Below are 26,084 nucleotides of genomic sequence, written 5' to 3'. Positions count from 1 at the left end.
TGTGTGTATGCGTGTGTGTGTGTGTGTGTGTGTGCGTCTGTATCTGTGAATTTGTGTGTTTGTGTGTGTGTGTGTGTGTGAGCGAGAGAGCGAGAAATAAAACGCACGCGTGCCAAGGAGGTGAGAGAAAGCAGGGACAGGGACAAACATACTGACAGTGTGACTGAAGTATATGGGTTCATCGACAGAGAGAGAGAAAGAGAGAGAATTGAATTGAACTTTATTTAACAAGGATTAAGATTTAAGGCTACGCCTTTTCTTACAATCTGTCCTTGGGACGCACAGACACACAATGATAAAATTGAAAAATTAAAAAGTTAAAAAGTTTACCAACAAAAGGAGGTCAGAAAACTTCAGCACGTGATGATAAAGATGACGATGACGATGATGATGATGATGAAGATGAGGAGAGATAGAGAAATAGAGAGAGGGAGAAATAGAGAGAGAGAGATAGAGAGAGAGCAAAAAAAAAAGATAAATGAGACTTCCAGACGGACACAAAGAGAGACAGACAGATATAGAGAGAGATAGAAAGAAAGAGAAAGACATAGGGAGAGGGATAGGGGGAGAGAGAAAGAAAGAACGAGAAAGAGAGAGACAGAGACGTAGGCAGACAGACAGGCACAGAGGGACTGAGAGAGAAAGACAGAGAAAGAGAGAGAGAGCACGCAAGACAGAGAGAGAGACTGTGTGAATGAATGCATATGCGCTACAATGATATCATTGAGGAACAAACAACTCCAATTATAAGTTCCCTCCACTGTATTTGGTCAAATAAACAATACAGTTATGATATATACACACATACACACACAATCATGAAAAGAAAGATATCAGGGTTATGGATTCAAAACCGGGTACTCACAGGTTTGAAGACAGGTTTGACAATCCCGTGCACAAACTGACACAATAATCTTACCCGGAGTCTATCAAAAAACACAATAATCTTACCCGGAGTCTATCAAAATTGCTACCCGTGACTGGGTAGACAGAAAAAAAAACACACACACACAGTCCGTGAAATCACTGGCACACGATATCCACAGTAGGGGAGACCGGGGCCAGTCCGCCCCCGGGGCACATCCGTCTTTGTCTGTTTATTCTTACGTTTGCCACCTTTAAGTCATTCACACCATGTGGGAGTGGTGTCCCTTCTTCCCGCCATATCCTGCAGAAGTTCAGAGGTTGCGCGCCCATATATCGTGAGTACAGATCACAAAAAATGTTTTTCTTCATTTTTGTAACATGAATGCATAGGAGTTGACTTAGGTTTTGATGCATTACCTCTGAGAACAAATACTTAGTCTTGGTGTCGAGTGAAAGTGCGTTAATTAAGGTCGAGTTCTGACGAAAGTTTTGCTTCTTCCTTCCCATGTTGTGCTCGTTATCTGGCACTAGAGTTGCCTGCCCGTGCAGGGGCAAGTCCGCCTATTTGTCATGGGGCATGTTCGCCGTAAGCAGTATGTACAACAAATGTTCATGCGCACATAAAAACTGTCTGCACATTGATATCAGCTACTCATTTGTCTTGATGTAAAATAAAACAAGAAGGGCAAAGCCCATACGACTCACATGCTTTACACATTTTTCCTACCAAAATACATGTGACCTTGACCCAAGGTCAAGGTCATGCAACACAAAGCTGTTAATTCAAGACATAGGAAGTAAAATGGTGCTTATTGGCTCTTTCTACCATGAGATATGGTCACTTTTAGTGGTTCACTACCTTATTTTGGTCACATTTCATAAGGGTTAAAGTGACCTTGACCTTGATCATATGTGACCAAATGTGTCTCATGATGAAAGCATAACATGTGCCCCACATAATTTTTAAGTTTGAAACAGTTATCTTCCATAGTTCAGGGTCAAGGCCACTTCAAAATATGTATACAATCCAACTTTGAAGAGCTCCTGACCTGTGACCTTGACCTTGAAGCAAGGTAAACCAAACTGGTATCAAAAGATGGGGCTTACTTTGCCCTATATATCATATATAGGTGAGGTATTGAATCTCAAAAACTTCAGAAAAAAATGGGAAAAATGTGAAAAATAGCTGTTTTTTAGGCAACATTTATGGCCCCTGCGACCTTGACCTTGAAGCAAGGTCAAGATGCTATGTATGTTTTTGGGGGCCTTGTCATCATACACCATCTTGCCAAATTTGGTACTGATAGACTGAATAGTGTCCAAGAAATATCCAACGTTAAAGTTTTCCGGACGGACGGACGACTCGGGTGAGTACATAGACTCACTTTTGCTTCGCATGTGAGTCAAAAATCAGTCTTTTAGTTCATCAAACTCGCCAGTTATGCTACCAAAAGCATAAAAGTAGCATAAAAGTAGGCGGACTAGCCCCGGTCTCCCCTAACGTAATTTTGTGTTACATTCTTTCGTATTTTGTCATTGGCATTTTTGAACCTAAGTATTGAAGGGAATTAAAAAAGCTTTCCCACTAAAGCTTGCCCACTACTAGTCTTGTACCTACTATGGGATGAGAGCCGCGGACTTGTCCCACCCTGTAGGCGGACTTACCCCGACTTGGGGCAAGTTCGCCTACGTTAGGGTAGGTCTACTTAAAGCAGTATGTACAACAAATGTTCATGCGCACATAAAAACTGTCTGCACATTGATATCAGCTACACATTTGTCTTGATGTAAAATAAAAAATCAGTCTTCTAGTTCATCAAACTCGCCAGTTATGCTACCAAAAGCATAAAAGTAGGCGGACTAGCCCCGGTCTCCCCTACAAATATCGACACAGGGCCAGTGTGTAAGTGAAAAAATACAGTCACAGTTCACAGTTAGGATTTGGACCAGACTGCGGCAACCATCTGATCTAGTTGCTAAATACTAATTATATCTTAATTAAATAGGTTCTCCTGAACATGGCTTAACTCAACTAGATCACACACAAAAAACTGCCGATATGTCCGTTCACTTGAAAAAAGTAGCGGTGTACTTGATTCTCCGACTGGCGATCTCGACCTAACCAGTTCACTTCGTCCCGTGACCTTTCTGGGTCCAACTATACGGACTTTCCTGTAACCTCGCTGCTAGCTTCGTGAAAGTCCCGTCGAACTTCAGCTAAACTGGTCCAGAGAAATAACATATTCGGCGGCTTCTCAGATTATTCTTCTTTCCCAGCATCTGGCCGCAATCCTCTTCTCATGGACAGGTTACTGGACGCACTGGCACAAACATGAAGAGCGGACATCTTGTTTTTACAATCTGTCCTCTACGAACTAGTTTCTGCAATGTAAATCGGTTCAGCTAACGCGATACACAAAATATCGATATTCGAATGCCTATTAAAGTTACCTGTTAAAGTGCTTTGACGATCGCGTCTCAGAAAACACAAGTAAGGGCTGGAACCTTTTCCTGCATTCTCTCCGGGCATTTTCTCCTCCCGCGCGATTAACATCGAGACCTTTCTCCTCGATGGACAGTCGTCAATTGTGCTACTAACTTGAACTAGCTACGATTCACGAAGTTAACTGTTCTCTGGTTTGTGGGCTCTGTTCACTCCGTGCAATACACATTTCCACGTGTATCTGGTGGCTTTTCTGAATCGTGAAGGATACAATGCTATCTCGGCCTGACTCAGTTGTTAGCCGTTTGATTTCCTTCACAGACTGCGATAGAGAGAAAGAGAGAGAAATTCAAACAGCAAGCACAGTATAGTGCAATGGTTTCTGGCGTGCCACCTCTCGGGTACGTTACAGAATGCTCCGCACAAACCCCCGTTGCCTAGACCATTCTCGGCGAGCGGTCGCCATTGTTACGCTTCACGATGACCCCAGACAATGGTACTCGGACCGAGCGCTTGTTAACGTTCGCGAGCGTTCGAGAGCGCCACAACAAAACTATGCGTTTTGCCTAGAAAACGTTTGCAAACGCACCCAGAACGCCACAGGCAACGCACCCAGAACGCCACAGAACGTTTGCAAACGTTTTCTAGACAACTCATAGTTTTGTTGTGGCGCTCGCGAACGCTTGCGAACGTAAGCGCTCGGTACGAGTATACCATTGTCTGGGGTCACTGAAGCGTAACAATGGCGACCGCTCGCCGAGAATGGTCTAGGCAACGGGGGTTTGTGCGGGGGTTTGTGGGGATAGTTCTATCATTTTACGTCCATTCGTCAGGAAGCCGAGCGAATGAATGATTCAAACAGTTCAAAATGATGACAAAATGAATAACCAAACAGTTTTTAGAGATGACAGAAAACATTTCACCTCAACCATCTTTAATCCTCCATCTTCATAAGGTTGGGTGACCGTAATTCTTTTAATTTTATCTCTTTTTCCATCCCAAAGAAATGTGAAAAAAATCGTATTTAACTCTATCATACACTTATCATCTGGATCAGGTAGATTCGTAAACAAGTGTGTCAATTTGGAAATGGCCAAGGTTTTCATGACTGTTATCTTACCAAATGGTGTTAGATTTCTTCTGATCCATGAATTCAAAAGTTTTTGAATTTCCTTTAACTTATTTCTATAATTAAGAAAAACCACATCATGTACAAAGTTTACTGAAAAAATAACACAAAGTGCTTTGAAATTATCCGGGTTCCATGTAAAATTCATATTGGGCAAGAATCTTCTTTTGGAAAACTTTAAAGGTCCTAACCAGACTACAATTGTTTTATCATAACTCATTCTCAGACCTTGAGACAGAAGTTGTTGGTGCCTGTAGCAGACGATCTTTTTCTCCACAGCAGCCAATTGGACATCACATTAAGTTGCGTTCGACAACAACAAATGAAAACCGTACAACAGAAAAAATAAACAAATTTAACACTCTTTTTATAACATCCAAAAAGAAAAAAAGTGTTTGAATCAGTGAAAGTGTGAAAAAAAGGCATTGTGGTTCTCACTTTCAAAACCTGGAAATCCACGTCGATTTGAAGGTTTTGTTCCATTTTAAGCACGGAAGAAAGCAGTGTCTCTACTTAAAGATTTTATTCCAGATATCTTTTGCAAATATGTCTACTCAAACATGAACAAATTATTGTGAATGATGCAACTGTAGCGAGATATTGATGCTGAAACTTGACTTGGGTAACACAGAGCACGTTCTGGCACAGGCTCATATGGGAGTAAACTGTTTTCAGTATGAAGGTTATTAGTCTGCAAGCATAGTGATGAAAGGCCTTTAAGCACCAAAGATGGCTGTGTGAACAGTTGTTGTCCTAAAAGTTGTTTGCAAGTGAGAGTATGGTGTACATTCAGCAGACTATATAGCCAGCTCCTGTGTTGACCCACAGCCTTCACTCTTAATCTCTCAGGTGTCTCATTCCATCCAGGAACAACATAGATTCTGCAACACACACCAAACACAACATACTTACATTGGGAACAAGAGGCGAAGCCTTCAAGGCTCACGTAAGAAATAGTAACACAAACTCAATCACTCCGTCACATACACACACACAGTAAGCATAGGTGACACTGTGCAAGAAAGCGAGACACTAGATCTGTCTGTCTGTAGCCTACTTACAGGGACACGACTAAGAGTAATACCTAATATTCTGGACTCGCAACGAAATATACAAACAAATGACAATGAACAACGTTTCGACCTAATGGTCTTCAACAGGTTAGAAAAAAAATATGAAAACAACAATACAAATATCAAAACGACTTATCAGAGAAGATGATGTTCTCCAAGCGCAAAAGAATGGGGAAAGGGAGATAAATCAACAAGTCGCGTAAGGCGAAAATACAATATTTAGTCAAGTAGCTGTCGAACTCACAGAATGAAACTGAACGCAATGCCATTTTTCAGCAAGACCGTGTACTCGTAGCATCGTCAGTCCACCGCTCATGGCAAAGGCAGTGAAATTGACAAGAAGAGCGGGGTAGTAGTTGCGCTAAGAAGGATAGCACGCTTTTCTGTACCTCTCTTTGTTTTAACTTTCTGAGCGTGTTTTTAATCCAAACATATCATATCTATATGTTTTTGGAATCAGGAACCGACAAGGAATAAGATGAAAGTGTTTTTAAATTGATTTGGACAATTTAATTTTGATAATAATTTTTATATATTTAATTTTCAGAGCTTGTTTTTAATCCGAATATAACATATTTATATGTTTTTGGAATCAGCAAATGATGGAGAATAAGATGAACGTAAATTCGGATCGTTTTATAAATTTTTATTTTTTTTTACAATTTTCAGATTTTTAATGACCAAAGTCATTAATTAATTTTTAAGCCACCAAGCTGAAATGCAATACCGAAGTCCGGGCTTTGTCGAAGATTACTTGACCAAAATTTCAACCAATTTGGTTGAAAAATGAGGGCGTGACAGTGCCGCCTCAACTTTCACGAAAAGCCGGATATGACGTCATCAAAGACATTTATCAAAAAAGTGAAAAAAACGTTCGGGGATTTCATACCCAGGAACTCTCATGTCAAATTTCATAAAGATCGGTCCAGTAGTTTAGTCTGAATCGCTCTACACACACACAGACACACAGACACACACACGCACACACACGCACATACACCACGACCCTCGTTTCGATTCCCCCTCGATGTTAAAATATTTAGTCAAAACTTGACTAACTATAAAAAGAAAAATGAGCAATGAAAAATGAAACCAAAACGAAACAAATCAGAATAATAACGCTTGAAGGGCCTGGAGTTGAAAGAGAGAGAGAGAGAGAGAGAGAGAGAGAGAGAGAGAGAGAGAGAGAGAGAGAGAGAGAGAGAGAGAGAGAGAGAGAGTCAAATACCTACGACACGACTGCCAACTAGTCTCGACCCGCTCAAAATAACAATGACCGAGACTTTCAGTAATTCCTTCGCGTGACGTCTAACCCTCTTACACCATAATGTGACGTCTTCAAATGACGAAATGTTAAAGTTTCTACCACAGACATACACACGCACACACGCACAGACAGACAAAGTTACGATCGCATAGGCTACACGTGTGTGTACAAACATCTGTGTGGTTAGCCAATGTGATGAAGAAGCTTTGAGAAAGAAGTTCCATGAGAGATTGAATTACAATGCAAGGCCATGGGGCTTATTTTTGACCTGCACCAGAAAGTTATTTTAAAAACAAGTTTTAAAACACAAAATCAACACACATCACTGACACAAAGAAACTACAAGCAGTGGGCTACAATCTTTGGACATCATAAGCACAGGGACCACTTGCCAGAATATGTCTTGGGTACAACATGTGGCAAGTCTGGTTGGTTGGTGTCGAAGGCAAAGTAAAAATCGTTGGTTGTGTGGCGTGATCCTGTCAGGGGGTCAACCACCTCAGCATGCACCTTGAGTTGCATCAAGGCACCCTCCGTATACACTACCTGAATACAGTTTCAACAATTGCAGAATTTACATTTCTAAAAAAAAAAATTATTTATTTATTTACGAGGATTTATATCGCGCACGTATCTCACCACACAAGGCGACTCAAGGCGCATGTTACCTTTGATCATTTTTATTTTTCAACACTTCATGATATGAGATGAAACCAATTCTAACATGCCAAAAAGTTCATCCAACAGCATTTTGCATGTTTTGTTGTAACTTCACACACACACACACACACACACATAGTATACAGATATAGTATATACACACATGCATAAACACACATACTGTAGTATATATACACACATGTTGATTCTTCTTTCCTGCCGGTCCCTTAATTCTAACAATATATTCTTTAAATTTGTCTACCTAATTACACACTAGATGGGTAAAACTCAACTTCAATTACATGTACATCCAAGATACAGTGTAAGCACTGCATTGAATAAAAGAATGTTTCATTTCGTTTTTATAGGTAAATTAAACTTGCGTGTCATGCAAATATGTTGATCAAAGACAGGAATGGCGATACCCTTGCTCATTGTACTGGAAGCCACTTTATAGCAGAAGTCAATCTTCAACTGAAACTGGTTTATTTGCAGAGTTGAAATATTCAACACCAGAGAACATTTTAAAATCTTCTGAGAAAAGCTGTGTTAAGAAAACAACTGATCAGAACTCAGACCATAACGCATGTCACATCCTGAAACATGCGTTTATTTTGTTCTCACGCAAATCAACTCTGTCAGATGTGGGAAAGGACTACTTTTATATAGCACAGCACTGTATATATTGAGATCTTAACACCAAAGCAACCATATTCCAACCTAAAATACAACCACACCACAATGAAAATTCTGTGTCAACGGAGAAATGTGTGTTATAGTGAACATTTATTTTACACACAAAAATCTGTTACTGAAGAAAAGTCCTGGGTGCCGCAATATTTGCATACATGATGTATACTGCATTATGGTATCAGAATATAAAATTTCAAAAATAAATTTTGATTTAATTAATATACTTACCAACTCACATAGATAGCAATAACTTCGTTTGGTTGCTAAGACATTGAAGCACTCTTACATGGTAACATGGGGAGATAACTCTAAAACAAAACCCACATGCCATATAAGGCATGGTCCGTGGTGGTTATTATCTCCCCTGCCGGTGTACTGCGCATGCGCAGGATGTATACCGGTGACAATCATTCCGTCCTGAAACATATATATACCCCTTTATACAATTTGCGGGGCAGGCTGGGAGGGAATTCAATATGTGAGTTGGTAAGTATATTAATCCCCGAGTACGCTAGTACAAGGGTCCAGCAGACTTTAATTGTGTGTCTGTCTGTCTGTCTGTGTGTGTGTGTCTCGACTTAACAGCTTATTGCTGGGAAACTACTGGGCGCAGTTCGTTCAAAAGTTGATACACTAACTTGATAATAGGTCCGATTGATCGTATTAAAACTTCATAATGTTACCTGGGACCTAAATGCGAAATAAACCACAAAAAAACGACTTGGCGGTGGGAGGAATTCGCGGTGCAACAGCCAGCCAGGCAGTCTGATAGAACGGTGCAAGGTCTCGGCAAACCAAGACTATGCCATATACTCGTAGCAAAGCCGCCGAATGGTACCGTAAACCAAGAATAGTGACGTAAGAAAATAGAATGTCGTCTTTTGATTTGGAACGTGACGTGTTTTAGAATGGAGATGTGGTAGTGTGTGTGTGTGTGTGTGTGTGTGTGTGTGTGTGTGTGTGTGTGAGAGAGAGTATCCTTTTTAATCCACCGAACATTAATATCCACAGCCATGTGTGTCTCCTGCCTCCGAACACACACGCCACAGAGCTCGACTCGATGTGCGCAGTTTCGTATAAAAATTATTTTCCAAATTTCCCCACTGTGTTTTATAAAATAATCATATTATGAAAGCACATACATTCTTATCTTAGTTATTATGTATTCATTGTTAGCAAACATCGGCATTATTCATGTTTTACTTTAAACGCAATCATTGTTATTTATAGATCACAGGCACTTGATGTAAGTAGGTCACACACGTGTAAATGTTGTGCCCAGTCCTTGTTTTTGTTTCTGTTATTATTTTAGTTAGCAGGTCTAGTTGAGCACGTATTAAGTATCATGTACCCACTACTAGTCATTGTGCATTTTAGTTAATGGACTGATGATGTCATTTGTATGGAGTCGACGCACGTGCGAGGATATGTATGTGTGGGAGGGGGGGGGGGGGGGGGGCGCGGGAGATGGAAGCTTGCTGTATGTTATGTAATGTATATATTGTGTGTGATACGTGGAAATGTGATACTATTTATTTGCATGTATGATACAGGTACAAATGTGATAATTGTAGGCTTATACTAGTGATTACTGTGTGTGATACATGAAATGTGATATGAATGCTGTTTTTATATGTTATACTCTTACTTTCTCCCAAGCGCAAGACAAATTCTTCTATGAAAATTGAAGCCAATAAAATTTGAGTTGAGTTGAGTTGAGTTGAGTTGAGTTGAGAGAGAGAGAGAAAGAGAGAGAGAGAGGGAGAGGGAGAGAGAGAAGGAGTGAGGGAGAGAGAGAGTGTGTGTGTGTGTGTGTGTGTGTGTGTGTGTGAATGTCTGAAGAGTACTCGGGTCCAGCGCGAGCGTTTTTTATTAAATCAAAATTTATTTTTGAAATTTTATATTAAATTACATATTCTTACTCAACTCACATAGATAGCAGATTGCTAATTTAGGAGGTGGGAAATTATTCACAGTCAATATCCTGTAAGTACTTGTCCTGCCGCGACTATAGCTGGCAGACCATGTGTACTATACTGTTCAAAAAAAGAAACGCATAGCTTGTAATATTTGGTTAATTTAGTTATATGGCTACAAGGATATCCACCAAACTGCAGAAAATGTTTATCTGGTCGTCGACCTTTCGTCCATTGCCACAAGTGAGCTCTGCACGTGACGCATGCGTTATCAGTGGCTACAATGTCAAAATTGCTCATTTGGCATGACCACTCGTCATGCTTCAGTGTAATCTCGTGAAACTCGGGGAATATTGAGCTCTCACCATGTCTTCCAAAACCCATAAAAGCGGATTGTTCGCCACAAAGAAATCAGACGACAATTCAGCGACGAAAGATGGCCCGATTGAGCAGAGAAGACCGCCAAATTGCATTGGGTCGTTTACAAGCAGGCCAAAGTCAAAGTGCAATCGCCAGGCACTTCCACGTGTCCCAGAGCACCATCAGTAGACTGTGGGTCAGGTTTCAAGCCACTGGCTCCGTTGCTGACTTGCCACGAGCGGGAAGACCAAGGGCGACAACTGCTGCTCACGACCGCTTCATACGGCTCCGCCACCTCCGGAATCGTTTCCTGTCGGCCTCATCTTCTGTCCAGGCTCTCCCCGGGCCACACCGATTATCGGACCAGACCGTGCGGAACCGCCTGCATGAAGCTGGTTTGAGAGCTCGCAGACCTCACAGAGGAGCTGTCCTCACCCGCCGCCATCGCCAGAACCGAGTGCAGTGGGGCAACCAGCACCTTCGCTGGACCGTCCGGAATCACTGGAGACACGTGTGGTTCAGCGACGAGTCCTACTTCCTGCTCCAGCGACATGATGGTCGGAGGAGGGTCTACCGGAGAGTAAACGAACGTTACGCGCCCAACTGTGTGGATGAGGCACCCGTTCATGGTGGTGGAGGCGTCATTGTGTGGGGGGCGATCAATACCGCTGGAAGGAGCACCCTGGTGCACGTCCAAGGGCGCATAACTGTCCAGCGATACGTGGAGGAAATTCTGCGCCCACACGCCCTTCCTCTTCTGGCTGACCAGGATGCCATATTCCAGCAGGACAACGCTCGCCCGCACACAGCACGACTCACCACCCAGTTCCTCACCGACCACCATGTCCAGGTGCTTCCCTGGCCATCCATGTCGCCAGACATGAACCCGATAGAACACCTCTGGGATGAATTGGACAGACGTGTGCGCAGGCAAGAAGAAGCGCCGGCAAATCACCGCGATCTATTGCAGGCACTTCAGGAGGAGTGGGACACCATCCCACAGCAAGATATCCGGCATCTGATCCAGTCCATGCCCAGAAGGTGCCGGGCAGTTGTTGCTGCTCAAGGCAGTCACACCCCCTACTGACTTGACAGCCTCGGCACCCAATCGTATTGATTGACTGATTGATTTGAAGATGCAAATGAACTGTGTGTGCATTCAACTGTGTCCATACCAAATTTCAAACAAATAATCTAAATATTGGATTTTCTGTTAATTTTTTCGAAAAATAAAACAAATTTGGCAAGTAGCAACTATGCGTTTCTTTTTTTGAACAGTATACATAGCAAATGACTTGTTGGTCCGCAGTGAGGGTTGTCAGTGAAGGAATCAATCGCTGCACAGGGCTAGTTAGTGACTTCTAAGCAGATCAACTGGTCAAGTACCGGCACGGTTGGCCTAGTGGTAAGGCGTCCGCCCCGTGATCGGGAGGTCGTGGGTTCGAACCCCGGCCGGGTCATACCTAAGACTTTAAAATTGGCAATCTAGTGGCTGCTCCGCCTGGCGTCTGGCATTATGGGGTTAGTGCTAGGACTGGTTGGTCCGGTGTCAGAATAATGTGACTGGGTGAGACATGAAGCCTGTGCTGCGACTTCTGTCTTGTGTGTGGCGCACGTTAAATGTCAAAGCAGCACCGCCCTGATAGGGCCCTTCGTGGTCGGCTGGGCGTTAAGCAAACAAACAAACAAACAAAACTGGTCAAGTTGCTACTTTAGTTTCGTATGTGGGTTGTTCTCTGGAGCTGGATACCAAACTGTGACATGGGACCCACAAACAGAACCAACTTCAAATTCATCAACAATGTGTTCATATGATCTTTAGGACACTGTGAGCACAAAAATGTCTCGCTCAAGCCAACCCATGAAGATGTTTGCGATAGTGGGGGCCATGGGGGTACCCATAGCTGTGCCGAAGATCTGCTTGAAAATCTGACCGTCAAACTGAAAAACGTTGTTATGAAGAACGTGGTCAACAATCTTCAAGAGCAAGTTCTTGGGAGGGGCTTCAGGGACCAGATGTTGACCAGTTGACAGTGTGTCAGCGACGGAAGTACCTACGTCCTGGTGCGGTATATTTGTATAGAGCCCCACCACGTCGATAGTGACTATCAGGGCGTCAATAGGAAGGGGGCCATAACTAATCTTCCAGTTTTCAACCAGCTGCAGAAAGTATGTCGTGTCCTTGACATATAAAGGAAGCTCCCGCACTAGAGTCTGTAGCCAATGATCAACCAATTTAGACATTTTCTCTGTGGGGCCTCCACATCCAGATATGATGGGACGTCCAGGTGGGTTCTGCCTGTCCTTGTGGACTTTGGGTAAGTGGCAGAAGACGCTGGTTCTTATAGTCTCAGGATCTAGTAGAGCCCAACGGTAGCAGTTTTCATCAATGAGTGCTCTGGCCTGCAGCTGTTCCACAAAGTCGTTGGACGTTTTGGCAATGGAGGGAGTAGCTAGGGTCAACATCTAGCCTGGTATAGTGTACTGGGTTGTTCAGTTGTCTCAAAGCCTCCGTTTCATACATAGTGCAATCCTGGACCACAGTGGCTCCTCCTTTATCAGCCTTTGAGATACGGATTTGCCTTGATTTGACCATTTGACGTAGTCCAGCGAGTGCTTTGAGACAAGGTTTGTTCAAGTTGTGCCTTTTAACAGGAGCAGGTATATGACCATTAGCAAGAGAAGTCACAGTATCACTATAAGCGTCTAGACCTCTATCTCTCCCTGTAGGGGGGGTCCACGTTTTCTTCTTGTAGAATTTAGGTCTGGATGGAAGTTGTGTCGGCGCGTCTTCCTTGTAGAAATATTCTTTCAGACGTAAACGTCGCACTCCTTCTTGTATATCATCGAGAAGGGTTAATTGATCATGAGAAGTAGGGGTAGGACAGAATTTAGCTCCCAGTGACAAAACGTACTTCTGCTCATAACTGAGCACAGCGCTGGACAAATTCACCACTTTGTTTGGGTCCACATTCATAGAAAGTGGTTTCTTCTTTCTGAAATGACGGTTCTTTTTCTTTGGCTTCTCCACAGTAACATGTTCATAGCCCGTAGCACTTGTCGTGGTTACAGACTCCACAGCACTAGGTATAGAGTCAACAGTCTCACTAACGATGGGCACAGAGTCAATAATTTGCCCAACAATAAGCACGGAGTCAACAGTTTCTCCAACGACGGGCACAGAGTCAACAGCTTCTCCAGCGATGGGCACAGAGTCAACAGCTTCTCCAACTATGGGCACAGAGTCAACAGCTTCTTCAACGATGGGCACAGAACCAACAGCTTCTCCAACGACGGACACAGACTCTCCAACAAAAAACACAGTGTCAACAGTTTCTCCAACGATGGGCACAGAGTCAACAAGTTCTCCAACGATGGGCACAGAGTCAAAAGTCTCTCCAACGATGGGTACAGAGTCAACAGTCTCTCCAAAGATGGACACATAGTCAACAGTCTCTCCAACTATGGACACAGAGTCAACAGCTTCACAAACGATGGGTACAGAGTCAACAGCTTCTCCAACAATGGGCACAGAGTCAACAGTCTCCATAACGATAGGCACAAATTCATCAGTGTGTGTGGAATCAACAGACTCCACAGTAATGGCAGTTGTCTCCGCCGTGCGAGACACAGGGTCATCAACATGATGTTCATCTTGCAAAGTAGTCTTGGTCGTAGTTACAGTCGAAACTTGCAAATCTACGAGATGTCGAAGTTTATGATTCTTTCTTCTAGCACAGGTAGACGTAACATGTTGTGTTTGACGATGGACATCAAAAAGGAACGAATCAAATGCAGTACAATCAATGAGTTGACGAAGTAAACATTTAGAATGTTCAATCACATTAGACAAAGTGAGACAGTCGGAAGCATAAAAATCACGACATAATGAAATAATATATAGTTCTGTCTCAAGCAACGATGACCGAATTTCACGATGTGGTCCCCATGGTGGAAGCCCAGAAGAAGAAAACTTTAGCTGAAAGCCTTTCGGGACGATATGTTGCTGGAGACAGTGAGATAAAAAATACTGATGACTAGTGTAGCGTGAAAGTTTATCATGAGATGAAATGATACGGCTTTTCAACTCCCTCACTAAGTCAGATCCATGACTGGATGCAAATGTATAATAATAATAACAATAATAATAATAATATGCAAATAATGCATTCCTATAGCTAACTTATAACAAAAACCCAGCTTGTTTCTGTCATAAAGTGTGTCTGACATATGAGTTTATCCACTGTCCACCCATCCAATGTAAAATAACAATTTTTTTGTTGATAATTAGATAATTGGTCAGTGGAAGGGGGGGGGCATCGTAAGCTTGCTTACGATGGGTAAGGGAGCGAACTGGTAAAGAGTTAATCCACCAGGCGACCTCGGCCGGGATTTGAACTCACGACCTTCCGATTAGGAGGCTGATGTCAAGATATCCACTCCGCCACTGCGCCCATACAGATCGAATCCCTTAAGTTTTGCTTGTCCACTGTAATCTTCCGATTCAGTAAATGTGCAAAAATATGGTTTTAAAAGAAAGTTCCTGATAGGTTTTCCATAATGTTGTGAGTACCAGGCAGCTATACTGCCGAGCCTGTCAGTTCGTATTAATGACCAAATTCAAATATCGATCGGCCTCCAGTAGGGGTGTCACCAGTAAGAAGCAAATAACATCAGCATCCCTGGCAAAATGTAAACATAACACTTCTTTTTAAGTCCTCATAGTATAAATTTAGGGCCTTTCTCATAGTATAAATATGTGTATGAAACATAAACCCGGATTCCCTGTAGTGCAATAAGCCAAAATAGATCATAACACTAACATATCAGCACATAGTTTTCTTGTGAAAAGCTCAGTTATACAAGATTTTAATGTAATACTAAAATTAATAGCACAAACAAAATGACATTCTTTGCAATTGTTGCTTTGCACTTGAGCATTGGACCCAACACAACATAATCATCAGTTGCTGTCTTTTCTTCAGTTGGTGTGAAACAGAATTTTTTTTTGGATCAGAGCGAGCCCTGATGTCTCATGCGTTTTTTGTCAAACTGAGAATAGGTTAGACGAGATACATTATATTATTTGATTGTGTAAGTGACAGGTGCAGTGGCCTAGTGGATAAGACATTGGCCACCTAATTGGAAGGTCGTGAGTTCAAATCCAGGCTGCGGCCGCCTGGTGGGTTAAAGGGCAGCTGTCGGGTTGTGGCTCTCAAAATCTGTTCCTTAGAATGAGTTATCATGTAACTGAAACTATACTTAAAAGTTACTTGGTGATTTTGACAGCTTGATAACACAAGTCCGAAGACTTTAGACATGCTACAATGTCTTTAATCGAAGAAAGTTTGCATTCTTGGCCGAGTCCATGCAGCCCGCTCGAAAATTACTTCCCTTGGACGCGTGACGTCAGCCGCGGAATCGGCCGGGTTGAACGGTGCTCTCTTTATGCCGTGCAATGGGCGCAATCGGGTTGTCTAGTCAAGCCCTCAAGCATACTTCACGGGTAGGTGAAGAGAAACTTAGGATGGGGTGACTTCTCCCAGGCCAAAATTTCGCAGTAAAAAACGGAGTTCATACCGTACTTTCCGGGTGACAAGGCGCTTCGTTATCTAAGACGCACCCCCTTCTTTTTAAAAAAAATTGTAATCCAGTCACCCATTGGACGCAGGGGGCCGATAGGGCGCACCAAAATGACCCAGTTTTTGCCATGAGAGGTGGTTCCCCTGTCATATTTGAGAGAGGAAACACTTCCTGCACCGGGGTCAGTGACCGACTTTAACTGAGTGAAAATATGTGTGCTCTGTGTGTGCGGCCAGATCAAAGGCATTGTGATAGCTGAGTGGCCTTGTTAAAAGACACGACCTTCTTCCCAGGGGTCAATGACCCAGTTTTTGCCATGAGAGGTGGTTCCCCTGTCATATCTGAGAGAGGAAACACTTCCTGCATCGGGGTCAGTGACCGAGTTTAACAGAGTGGAAATCTGTGTGTGCGGCCAGATCAAAGGCAGGGCAGTACCTAGTAGCTGAAACATGCATTATCACAAGTTGTTTGACTGGTACTCAAGCGGTCTCTTTGATTTTTTTCGTATTTCATACACGGATTAGGCGCTTCGTTATACAAGACGCAGGGGTCGAACTGGAGGAAAAAAGTCGCGCCTTATGACCCGGAAAGTACGGTAACATGTCTTCTGTCCCCCTCCTGCTTTTGTTCCACTTGAACCCTGTTTTTGTTCAACTTATTGGCAGATATTGTCACGCGTCGAGGAACACAAACACACACACACAAACACACAAACACACTCACACACAGACACACACGTGTTATCACACATATACACACACTCACACACATACGTGTTATAGGGTCCTTCCACAAAGCTGTGTACCACAAGAGGGTTATGACTTTAGAGTAAGATTTTGGAATGTTTTTCTTGCTTCTCGAATGATATAAGGATATCAACAGACTGCAAATTGACCAAAGAGATAACGATAATAAAATCAAGAAGATCGCTATGTTGGTTAGTGTTTTATATGAAAGCAAACACAGAAAATGACGTCAAAATGGCGTTTTTTGTGTGACATTGCTTACATCTTGTTTTTAAGTATTCGTGTGGCTGCCAATAAAATGCGACCATGAACCCCCCGATATACATCTTCGTTGTCTTTTGTGCTAGTGTTACATATGCACTTAGCTGTTTTCCTCTACATATGTTTACAGTGTGCATTTGGATCGTTAAGAAATAACGGTTGCCTACGTAACACTTGGTTTCTAAAACCAACCGCGAACTACGTGAACATGTCTATAACTTCTGCACGCACGAATATGCGACTGTGTGTATTATCAGGCACAACTGATGTGTAGTGAACGTGTTAAAATGTGCGCCGTGTCAATTTGATCCGATTTGAATGTGATTTTGCCTTTCGCGTGTCCCCACTAAGCTTTGTTTCTATTTGTTCTGGTTAAGCTGGATCGTTAAAAATGATATTTGTCACTTATCAACGCATCAATCTTGGTGTTTCTTTCGCATGTAATGTTCTTCAACATCGCTGAAAGGTTTTTCCATAAAAAAAAATCCATTCATTTTTGGAACGCAGCAGACGTGAAGCGTTTTATGAGTCGTTTCCAACGAGGGACGAATGTTACGTAGGCAACCTTTTGCGACTCTTCGCTCTTAAAGTTAATATTTTTTGAAAAGTTCGACATTTCAATGTTTTATTTTGTGATAGACGTGCTCGGTGTGTCTTTGTCAAGTCTTAGGCTATTCTTTGTAGTCTAGTCCTGTTCAAGTTGTAAGAGTTTAGGTAAAAAAAACGTTGAATTTTCATCAAAATTGGAACAAACTCGACTATATTTTCTTTTGAAAAACGATAAATCGAAGAAAATCAGATTAAATGCTGTTGCGAAATAGAGAGAAAGAAATTCTGCGTTTGTGAAGCTGATTTCCTTGTTAGTGGGGATACAAAAAAGAGCAGTTCCTTCAAACTGCCTGGTGATACTTAGCTTATATATCCAGAAAGACTTGACTGGGCGAACCAAGCAGCCAAATTTAGCATCGGATATCAAATTAATTTCACTAGCTTACAGCATTTACCCTCCCCAACTCCTTAAAGAGCATTCTTTGTTAGAAATTGTGCGATTGTTCTTGCCAATCACACTTAGATTTATGGTATAGGATGAATAATGTCTCTGACAGGACCACTAAGAACGGATTGAATTATCGATCAAATATAACAAGAAGGCGCAATTGGTCAACTAGCTCTAAACAGTTGCCCATGTTGTTTATAATCTTTGCCATGTAGCTTTGAAATTAGCAGTTCATTGTTTTGGACATATACGCTGTGAAAACCCATACATTACATTGACTTTTTCGAAGCATGATCACAAAAATATGGTCGCAAAAATGAAGCGAATTAGCAGAAAAATAAAGTTTTTGAGGTAAAAATAATTGTGTCTGTTGGGTGGATAGTTTGTGTATTGTTCTGTTTCTGAGTTATTCCATTATTCAGATATAACACAATACAATACCAACGTGTTTAAGAAAGGAACACCGTGTGTCCGACGTATCTCGAAGACACAGCAAATCATTAATAATCAAAATCGTTTAGTGTCTTGATCTGCCTTGTGTTAAAAACAACGCACCTAAATCTAACCGAATTTCGAGTCGCATCAATGACGACGTCACCAAAACCAAAAGAATTCCATTCATAACACAGTCATTCACAAGGCGGTTGATGACGCCAAGTCACGGACCAATCGAATCGTCACAGCACATGCTGACGTCAAGTGCGACGCGGCGCGAACATTTGCGATTTGTCGGCTGCTCCGTCATCCTGCTCAAGAGGAGAAACCGCAACAGTTGCTACATGTTGACTCAATGTTATTTATTGACTCACACGAATGGATTTGTTTGTTACTTCACACAGACGATGTTTGTTTGTTGGTTGACACAACCAAAAAATACGTTTTTGTTACCTATAACTAGTTCAATTTGTTTTTCCTGACTGCATTTTGTTCGGAATAAGCTCTAAATGTGAAGCAAATAAAACTTGTTACTATATACTATGGCTTTTTGTTATCTGTTTTGTGTGTTTGGATCCCATGTTACGTTAAACATGTGTGATGTTACACAACTTTCTGACCACCCCTCGTATCCAAAAAGCATAAACTTATCTTTTGTTTAGCATGGCAACGTGACATATGTCTATATCTTTTACATAAACCGTAAAAACAACCTATTCAGACACTTTCAATTTTCACGAAGCATGTCACGCTTTTGGTACACAGCTTTGTGGAAGGACCCTATAACACACACACACACACACACACACACACACACACACACACACACACACACACACACACGATAACCATCACAAACACAGTTTGACAAATTCATCTTTGATTTTTTGCAGCCGAACCCCCCTCCCCCATTTTCCACACTAGATCCACTGTTTCATCTTTGTCTCCGTCTCTCTTCCCTTTATCTTATCTCGTCTATCTACTTGAGTGAGTAACTGAAGATGTATTATCATCATCTCTTTCCTAGATTTTCCCACCGACAGAGTTGGCTTTTGTCTTGAATTCAGTACCTCACACGTACACGGTAATTGGTGTGACACCTCAAGCGGACCTTCTTCATAAGTGTACAGTGTCTGCTGACAAGGGACACGAGGGTCTGTGGTTGAGCAACTTTATGGTTTAACCGGGTGGACTGGAGGAGTAGCAACAGCATGTGAACCACTTTAAAAATGACTTGTAAAGGTTGCAGTCGGTCAGATCAAAGAAGAGAAAATGTGAACGTGGGTCTTGAGAAGATATTACCATCCCAATACTTTACTTTGTGCAAGAATCAATCACGCGTACAGCATTACAGATGTCCAGCTGTAGGCTACATTGTACTGTAAACTTCACAGCGGCCTTATCGGCTTCCTCGAGTGACGTCACAGCAAGGCTAACGCTGCGGCGTCTTTCTTGTGGTGACAGAGTTGTCGGTCGCGGATTTTGAGTCGTTTCGGCCTGCCAACTGCTTCGTTTTTTTGCGGATTGTGAGAACTAGCAGAAAGTTTCACGCATTTTAATGGTTTCAAACTAATGATGAAAGTGTCTTCTTCTGGACCAAATCTTTAGTTGAATCAACTCGGAAAACTCTTAAACGCGTTTTTGCACGCGACTCCGCGCATTTTTGAGACCAGGCAACCCGACAGCTGCCCTTTAAGGGTGGAGATTTTTCCGATCTCCCAGGTCAACTTATACCTGCTTGTGCCTTATCCTCCTTTGTGTGTACACGCAAGCACAAGACCAAGTGCACACGTAAAAGATCCTGTAATCCATGTCAGAGTTCGGTGGGTTATAGAAACACGAAAATACCCAGCATGCCTCCCCCGGAATCGGCGTATGGCTGCCTGAATGGCGGGGTAAAAACGGTCATACACGTAAAAATCCACTCGTGTAAACACATGTGTTAACATGGTAGTTTCAGCCCATGAACAAAGAAGAGGAGAGAAGAGATTGTGTAAGTAGAGAAAATAGTCTTCTTTCATGACATTAATTGGACAATTTTTAAGTAAATTTTCATTTGATTAATATACTTACCCAATTCTTATGAATGCATTAACTTCAGTCTCACATGCTAGATGTCGAAAAAACCACTCAAATTACCTGCCCTTAGTAGGGTGGTAACCAAGCTAAAAGCGACGCCATAGCCGTTGCTATGGCCTGACCTTGCTCAGTTACCCACAACACCCTGCGCACCACGTGAGCGCCAGCATCCGTAATAATCATTCGAGACTATTAAAACACCCCAAGGATATAAGACAGCGGGGATGGATGGGAGGGTATTAACTATAAGAATTGGGTAAGTATATTAATCAAATGAAAATTTACTTAAAAATTTTCCATTAAATTACATATTCGTACTCCAATTCTTATGAATGCAGATTCCTCCTAAAGGTGGAGGGAACCTACTTATGTCCTTGTAAGGACCTGCCCTGCAGCCACTAAAGCTGGCAATGCACTGGAGCCGACTAGCCGCGTGCAGGAGATATCCCGAAGATAGAAACTGATGAACACATCGTCTTATCTCCAGTAAGCCGTTTGCAAAACTTCGCCTAGGCGACCAGAACGCAACACGGCAATAAAGGAAGCCCAAAGTCTGTTCCTGAGCTGTTGGCAAACTTCGCATAGGCGAGAGGAACACCACCAGCCAGAGAAGAACACCAGACTCTGGACTCCCTAACGCCTGAAAAGGAATAGAGGGAGGACTGAACGCCCCCCCCCCCCACCTTGTTGAACAAGAAGGGCAAAGCCCATACGACTCACATGCTTTACACATTTTTCCTACCAAAATACATGTGACCTTGACCCAAGGTCAAGGTCATCCAAGGTCATGCAACACAAAGCTGTTAATTCAAGACATAGGAAGTACAATGGTGCTTATTGGCTCTTTCTACCATGAGATATGGTCACTTTTAGTGGTTCACTACCTTATTTTGGTCACATTTCATAAGGGTCAAAGTGACCTTGACCTTGATCATATGTGACCAAATGTGTCTCATGATGAAAGCATAACATGTGCCCCACATAATTTTTAAGTTTGAAACAGTTATCTTCCATAGTTCAGGGTCAAGGTCACTTCAAAATATGTATACAATCCAACTTTGAAGAGCTCCTGTGACCTTGACCTTGAAGCAAGGTAAACCAAACTGGTATCAAAAGATGGGGCTTACTTTGCCCTATATATCATATATAGGTGAGGTATTCAATCTCAAAAACTTCAGAGAAAATGGGAAAAATATGAAAAATAGCTGTTTTTTAGGCAACATTTATGGCCCCTGCGACCTTGACCTTGAAGCAAGGTCAAGATGCTATGTATGTTTTTTGGGGCCTTGTCATCAAACACCATCTTGCCAAATTTGGTACTGATAGACTGAATAGTGTCCAAGAAATATCCAACGTTAAAGTTTTCCGGACGGACGGACGTCCGGACGTCCGGACGGACGGACGGACGGACGACTCGGGTGAGTACATAGACTCACTTTTGCTTCGCATGTGAGTCAAAAAGCACCACTCATAGGACTGTCCTATGAAAGTAGCAAAGCCTCTAGAGAGACAAATAAAAGAAGCCTCTTTCACCCACAGTGTAAAGAGACAAGAACCTGAGCTAAAGCTCATGGTCCCAAATGACTGTAAAGTCAGAAAGGGATACAAAAAGTCTAACCAGACAGTTAGAAAATCCGAATCGCCCGGAGCGAGAATCCTCCCGAGAGGAGGGAATAAAACACCAGAGGAGATTGACCAGGTTTCTGATACCCCAAAAACTGGCCAAAAACCGTGAACCAACGGAACTAAAAGCCCTAAGGCTACATCCTCTGGTAAACCCCAAAAACGCATGCGCCTCACTGCCCTACGGGGCTGAGGCCCAGAGTAAGTAGAACAAAGTCCTACGCGTTAAACAAGGGGAAGCCTCTAAACCTCTTAAAACAAGGTCCTTTGATCATGCCCACAAGAGAGCCATGAACAACAGAAGAGCGGCCTATATGTTTCAAAATAGCTGAGATAGCCGAGACGCCGGAACCTCAAAGAAGAGGCCAAGCTGCCCAAAGCCAAAAAGAAACAGAGGTGAAAAACCACCTGGCTTGAGAGAGGGGCGCTAAGGAGTTGCACCCCCGCTCTATACCCCCAATTGGCCAAGGAGGCCAAAAAGGAGCATACACAGATAAAGTGGAGGAACTATATGCTTCATGCCCAAAGACCAGAGTCAAAACCCATGATCTAAAACACAAACAGCACACCTCCAGACCCGTAAGCAGATGGCCCAACCCCTGTGCAAGCCCTGAGAGGACCTGTTGAGCGAGTCGGCCAGATAGCAGAGCCGGCCGGGGAGATATTCCCCTGAGAAAATGATTTAGTGTGAAAACCCAATCAGAATCCCTTATACTCTGTCTGACAGGGAGTGAGAACTTGCTCCTCCCAGCTAGTTCACATAAGAAGCAACAGAAGAATTGCCCGAATGCAACAGGACATGCCTGTAAATAGCCAAAAAGAAAGGCTAGTAGACTGAGAGCTACTGCTCTTAACCCCAGGCAAAAGAGAAGCCCAAGGAGTTGCGTCTACATCACAGCCTCAAGACTGCAATTGTCAATGCAGGCCCCATCCAGACGAAAACGCATCTATAAAGCGGTCTAAGTCCGGGGGGAAACAAAGCTAGGGAAAACGCCCTGAGCGATCCAAAAAGATTCCAGCCACCTTCCCGCGTGGTGGAACCCACTCTGGAGGAGGACCCTCATGTCCCAGACCTGTGAGGCCGAGCCCCCCAAAAAACTTGAGGAAAGACTAGAGGGCCAGCATAGCCATCGATACCGTCCGACCAAAGATCGGGTCTAAAGACCTCGCAGAGGCCTGCTCTCGCGCCAGTCTGGCAGTGAAAAGAGCTTAAAGCCTCCCTATTCTCTCTTGTGTGAAGGACAAACCTTCCAAGAGACAAAGTCGAACAGCATGCCCAGGTAAAAACCTGGGATAAGGACAGCTCGGAATTTTGCCTGGTTACTGAGAGCACCAGGCAAAAAGCCTGGTTCAACACCAAATGAAAGTGCAGCTGACAAGCTGATTGACCTTGAAAAAGCTCAACCAGCCCCCGAGATAGTCCAGAGACCAAGACCCTCCAGAAACCGAGCCCTTTCCTGTGTGCAGAAACGCAAAAGGAAAGCTCATGTGAGAGCACAGAGGAAAATCTCAGCCAAAGCTGAAAGCTCTAGCCCATGCCGACCCACCTCCCGCGGAGAGGGAGGAGACACTGAACCAAAACACCCCTTTGTAACCGGGAGCGCATAAACGCGCTGCCAGTGGTCCAATAAGGAAGGGAAAGATTCCAGCTATTGAGTAGGTTTTAACAACCCCAGAAAAAGCCTGACCCTTGCTTCCTGTAACCGGCGTGAAATCAAACCCCTTGTAAAAGAAGGAGATCACACCAAGTAAAAACAGTGTGGGCCTAAAACGTCACCGAGAAACTCCTCCGCTCGGTGACGACCCTAGCCCAAGCTGCCAGCAGCCTGGCTAAAGCCTTACCCAAGGCATCCTCCCTAACCCAAAAGAGCGTTCAGGGAGGATAAGATTGCCTATAAGAGAGCACAGAAGAGAGTCTCAGCCAAAGCAGAAAACTCTAAACCATGCCATCCTAGCTCCTCCAGAGAGGAGAGGGAGGAGTAACATCATGAAATCCCACGTTCCCTGTGGTCTGTAAGCGAAGCCAGGAAACTAGCCCCTGGCAATAAAAAAGTCCGGATCAGACCCTGAGCCTGAAAATTCCCTGCTATCTTCTTCTGCACTAAAAGTGAGGACGAAGCAGCCTGAAACCCCGAAGCCAGCAGTACCCTGCGTATGAAGCAGCGGGAAAGGTGTAGGCTGAAGACCACTACCCTAAGGTGCGGATCAAGCCAAAAACTGTGGCATGTGGTAGGCAATCACCGGAGACTCAGCAAATGAAACAATTGCGAGAAAGCCTGTGTAAACCCAAAGCCATCCCGGAAGAGGAAGGAAGAGAGACACCCCCAACCTATCCGGGAAAAAGTAAGCTGCAACAGCAGCCGCTTTTTGTATGGGAAGCCTACAACCAGTAGGCCGCCCTACACACTCCCCCTCCTCAAACAAGGAGACCGAATCCCAACCAGCAGTTGTGTAAAAACACAAAAGGAGGGGAGACAGGGGAGGTCGCGCACTAAACACTCCTGCCGATAACACCTCCAAGAGTGAGAATGAAAAGCGTGATCAGTCTCTGACTGCCAACCCAAACCGCCCACCTGAACAAGAGGTGGAGGGAAGAGGGGTTGATAACTGGCAAAGCTCCCTGCCGAGAAGGAGAGAGAGTGGGGGAACAAGACAAAGCCGAGCCCGGCGCGCCTTACCCCACCCGCTGTGCGAGAGAAGCATCCCAGTGCTAAGAACCAGACTACCTGGTTTAAACCACAACTCACCCCAAGTGGGGAGGGGGGTGGTCCAGCAAAGCCGTAACCCCTAGAGGGGGGAAAGACTGAAATAGAGAAACGGCCGTAAACGGCCGATCCTCACTCGTCCACCTGCCGAAGTCAAGTAGCCCTATCACTCACCCACCCCTAGGAGGGGGGGGGGGGGGGGTGACCTATGCTGGCTAAGGACAATGACCACTGGCCAGGCGATACTGTAGTCCGAGTCCCCGCAAACCATTGTGAACACAAAGAATGGGAGACTGGAGAGAAAGAGTATGTTCTGTCTCCGCCTGCCAGAGCAACCGCTCACATCCCCAAGGGGATAGAGGGGTAGACAGCCGGCACAGCCCGTGCAGAGAACAAAGCGGAGCAAAGCTCATTGTTCCCCGACCGCTGTGCGAGACACCCTGCCGAGAACAAAAGAGAGTCAAGCTCATTGTTCCCCGACCGCTACGCGCGACAAGCATGGGCAGCTAACACAGCCACCTGCCCCAAATGGAGCAGAGAAGGAGTATGTAACATAGCCTGGAAAGGCCGTACATAGCCCCCCACTGTGTAGAAAGGCCTGAGCCACGCCATGCCCCAGATGGGGAGAGGGGTGGCTCGTCACAGCAGTAAGGGAGACGGAGAGAGACGAACTGAAAAACGGCCGACCCCCACCCGTCCACCTGCCGTAGTCCTATAGCCCACCGCCCACCCACCCCGATAGGGGAGGAGAACGATTGTCGGGCCAGGACAATAGAGGCACAGACTGTGAAGACAGTCCAACAGCGCCCACCCAATCCAACCCAGAGGGAGGGAAAGGGTGGAACGCTGCACCAGCCCCCCCACCCGATACTGCCCGGTGGGCGGGAAAGGGTGAGTCACTGATACCACTCCCACCCGAACGCGCCCGGAGGGCGGGAAAGGGTGGGAAGCTAACACAGCCCCCTGCCCGCAAAGAGGCAGAGTGGGACAAGCCCAGGCTGTGACTTACCGTGCCCCCCCACTCCCCCTTCCTCACGGTAAGGGGGCTGCATGACCGACCCAGCTGTGCTGAAAGCAAGCCGAGCGGCCAAAGCAGGCGGGGAGCAGGCCCCCTCTCCCTACGGAGAGAGTGCTCGCGAACAACCCAGTCTACCAGAGGCAGAAAGGACTGAACCGAACTGGCCATTTGCACCAGACCACGGTGCGAAGCAGGAGCGCCCCCCCTATCCCCCCCCCATTGGCGGGGG

The 26,084-nt window shown here is 44.2% G+C and overlaps 1 protein-coding gene across 6 annotated transcripts in view; it reads right to left on the bottom strand.

The window, feature by feature from the left end:
* Positions 1–4,945: 4,945 nt before the first annotated feature.
* Positions 4,946–26,084, bottom strand: part of LOC138983689 (acyl-coenzyme A thioesterase 10, mitochondrial-like) — a 150,205-nt gene continuing 129,066 nt past the window's right edge. For 4 of the 6 annotated variants that reach the window (XM_070356979.1, XM_070356978.1, XM_070356981.1 and 1 more), the window contains 2 exons: positions 7,172–7,325; positions 4,946–5,320 (listed from right to left, as the gene is read on the bottom strand). In XM_070356979.1, the coding sequence (XP_070213080.1) occupies positions 5,277–5,320; positions 7,172–7,325 (198 nt within the window). In that variant the 3' untranslated portion in view covers positions 4,946–5,276. Of the gene's footprint in view, positions 5,321–7,171; positions 7,326–7,354; positions 8,550–26,084 lie in introns of those variants that run through there. The other 2 variants (XM_070356984.1, XM_070356980.1) reach the window with 2 other exon arrangements.

Source organism: Littorina saxatilis, linkage group LG13, assembly GCF_037325665.1.
Source record: "Littorina saxatilis isolate snail1 linkage group LG13, US_GU_Lsax_2.0, whole genome shotgun sequence".
Taxonomy (NCBI): Eukaryota; Metazoa; Mollusca; class Gastropoda; order Littorinimorpha; family Littorinidae; genus Littorina; species Littorina saxatilis.
This window is presented reverse-complemented; position numbering and strand designations above follow the sequence as displayed.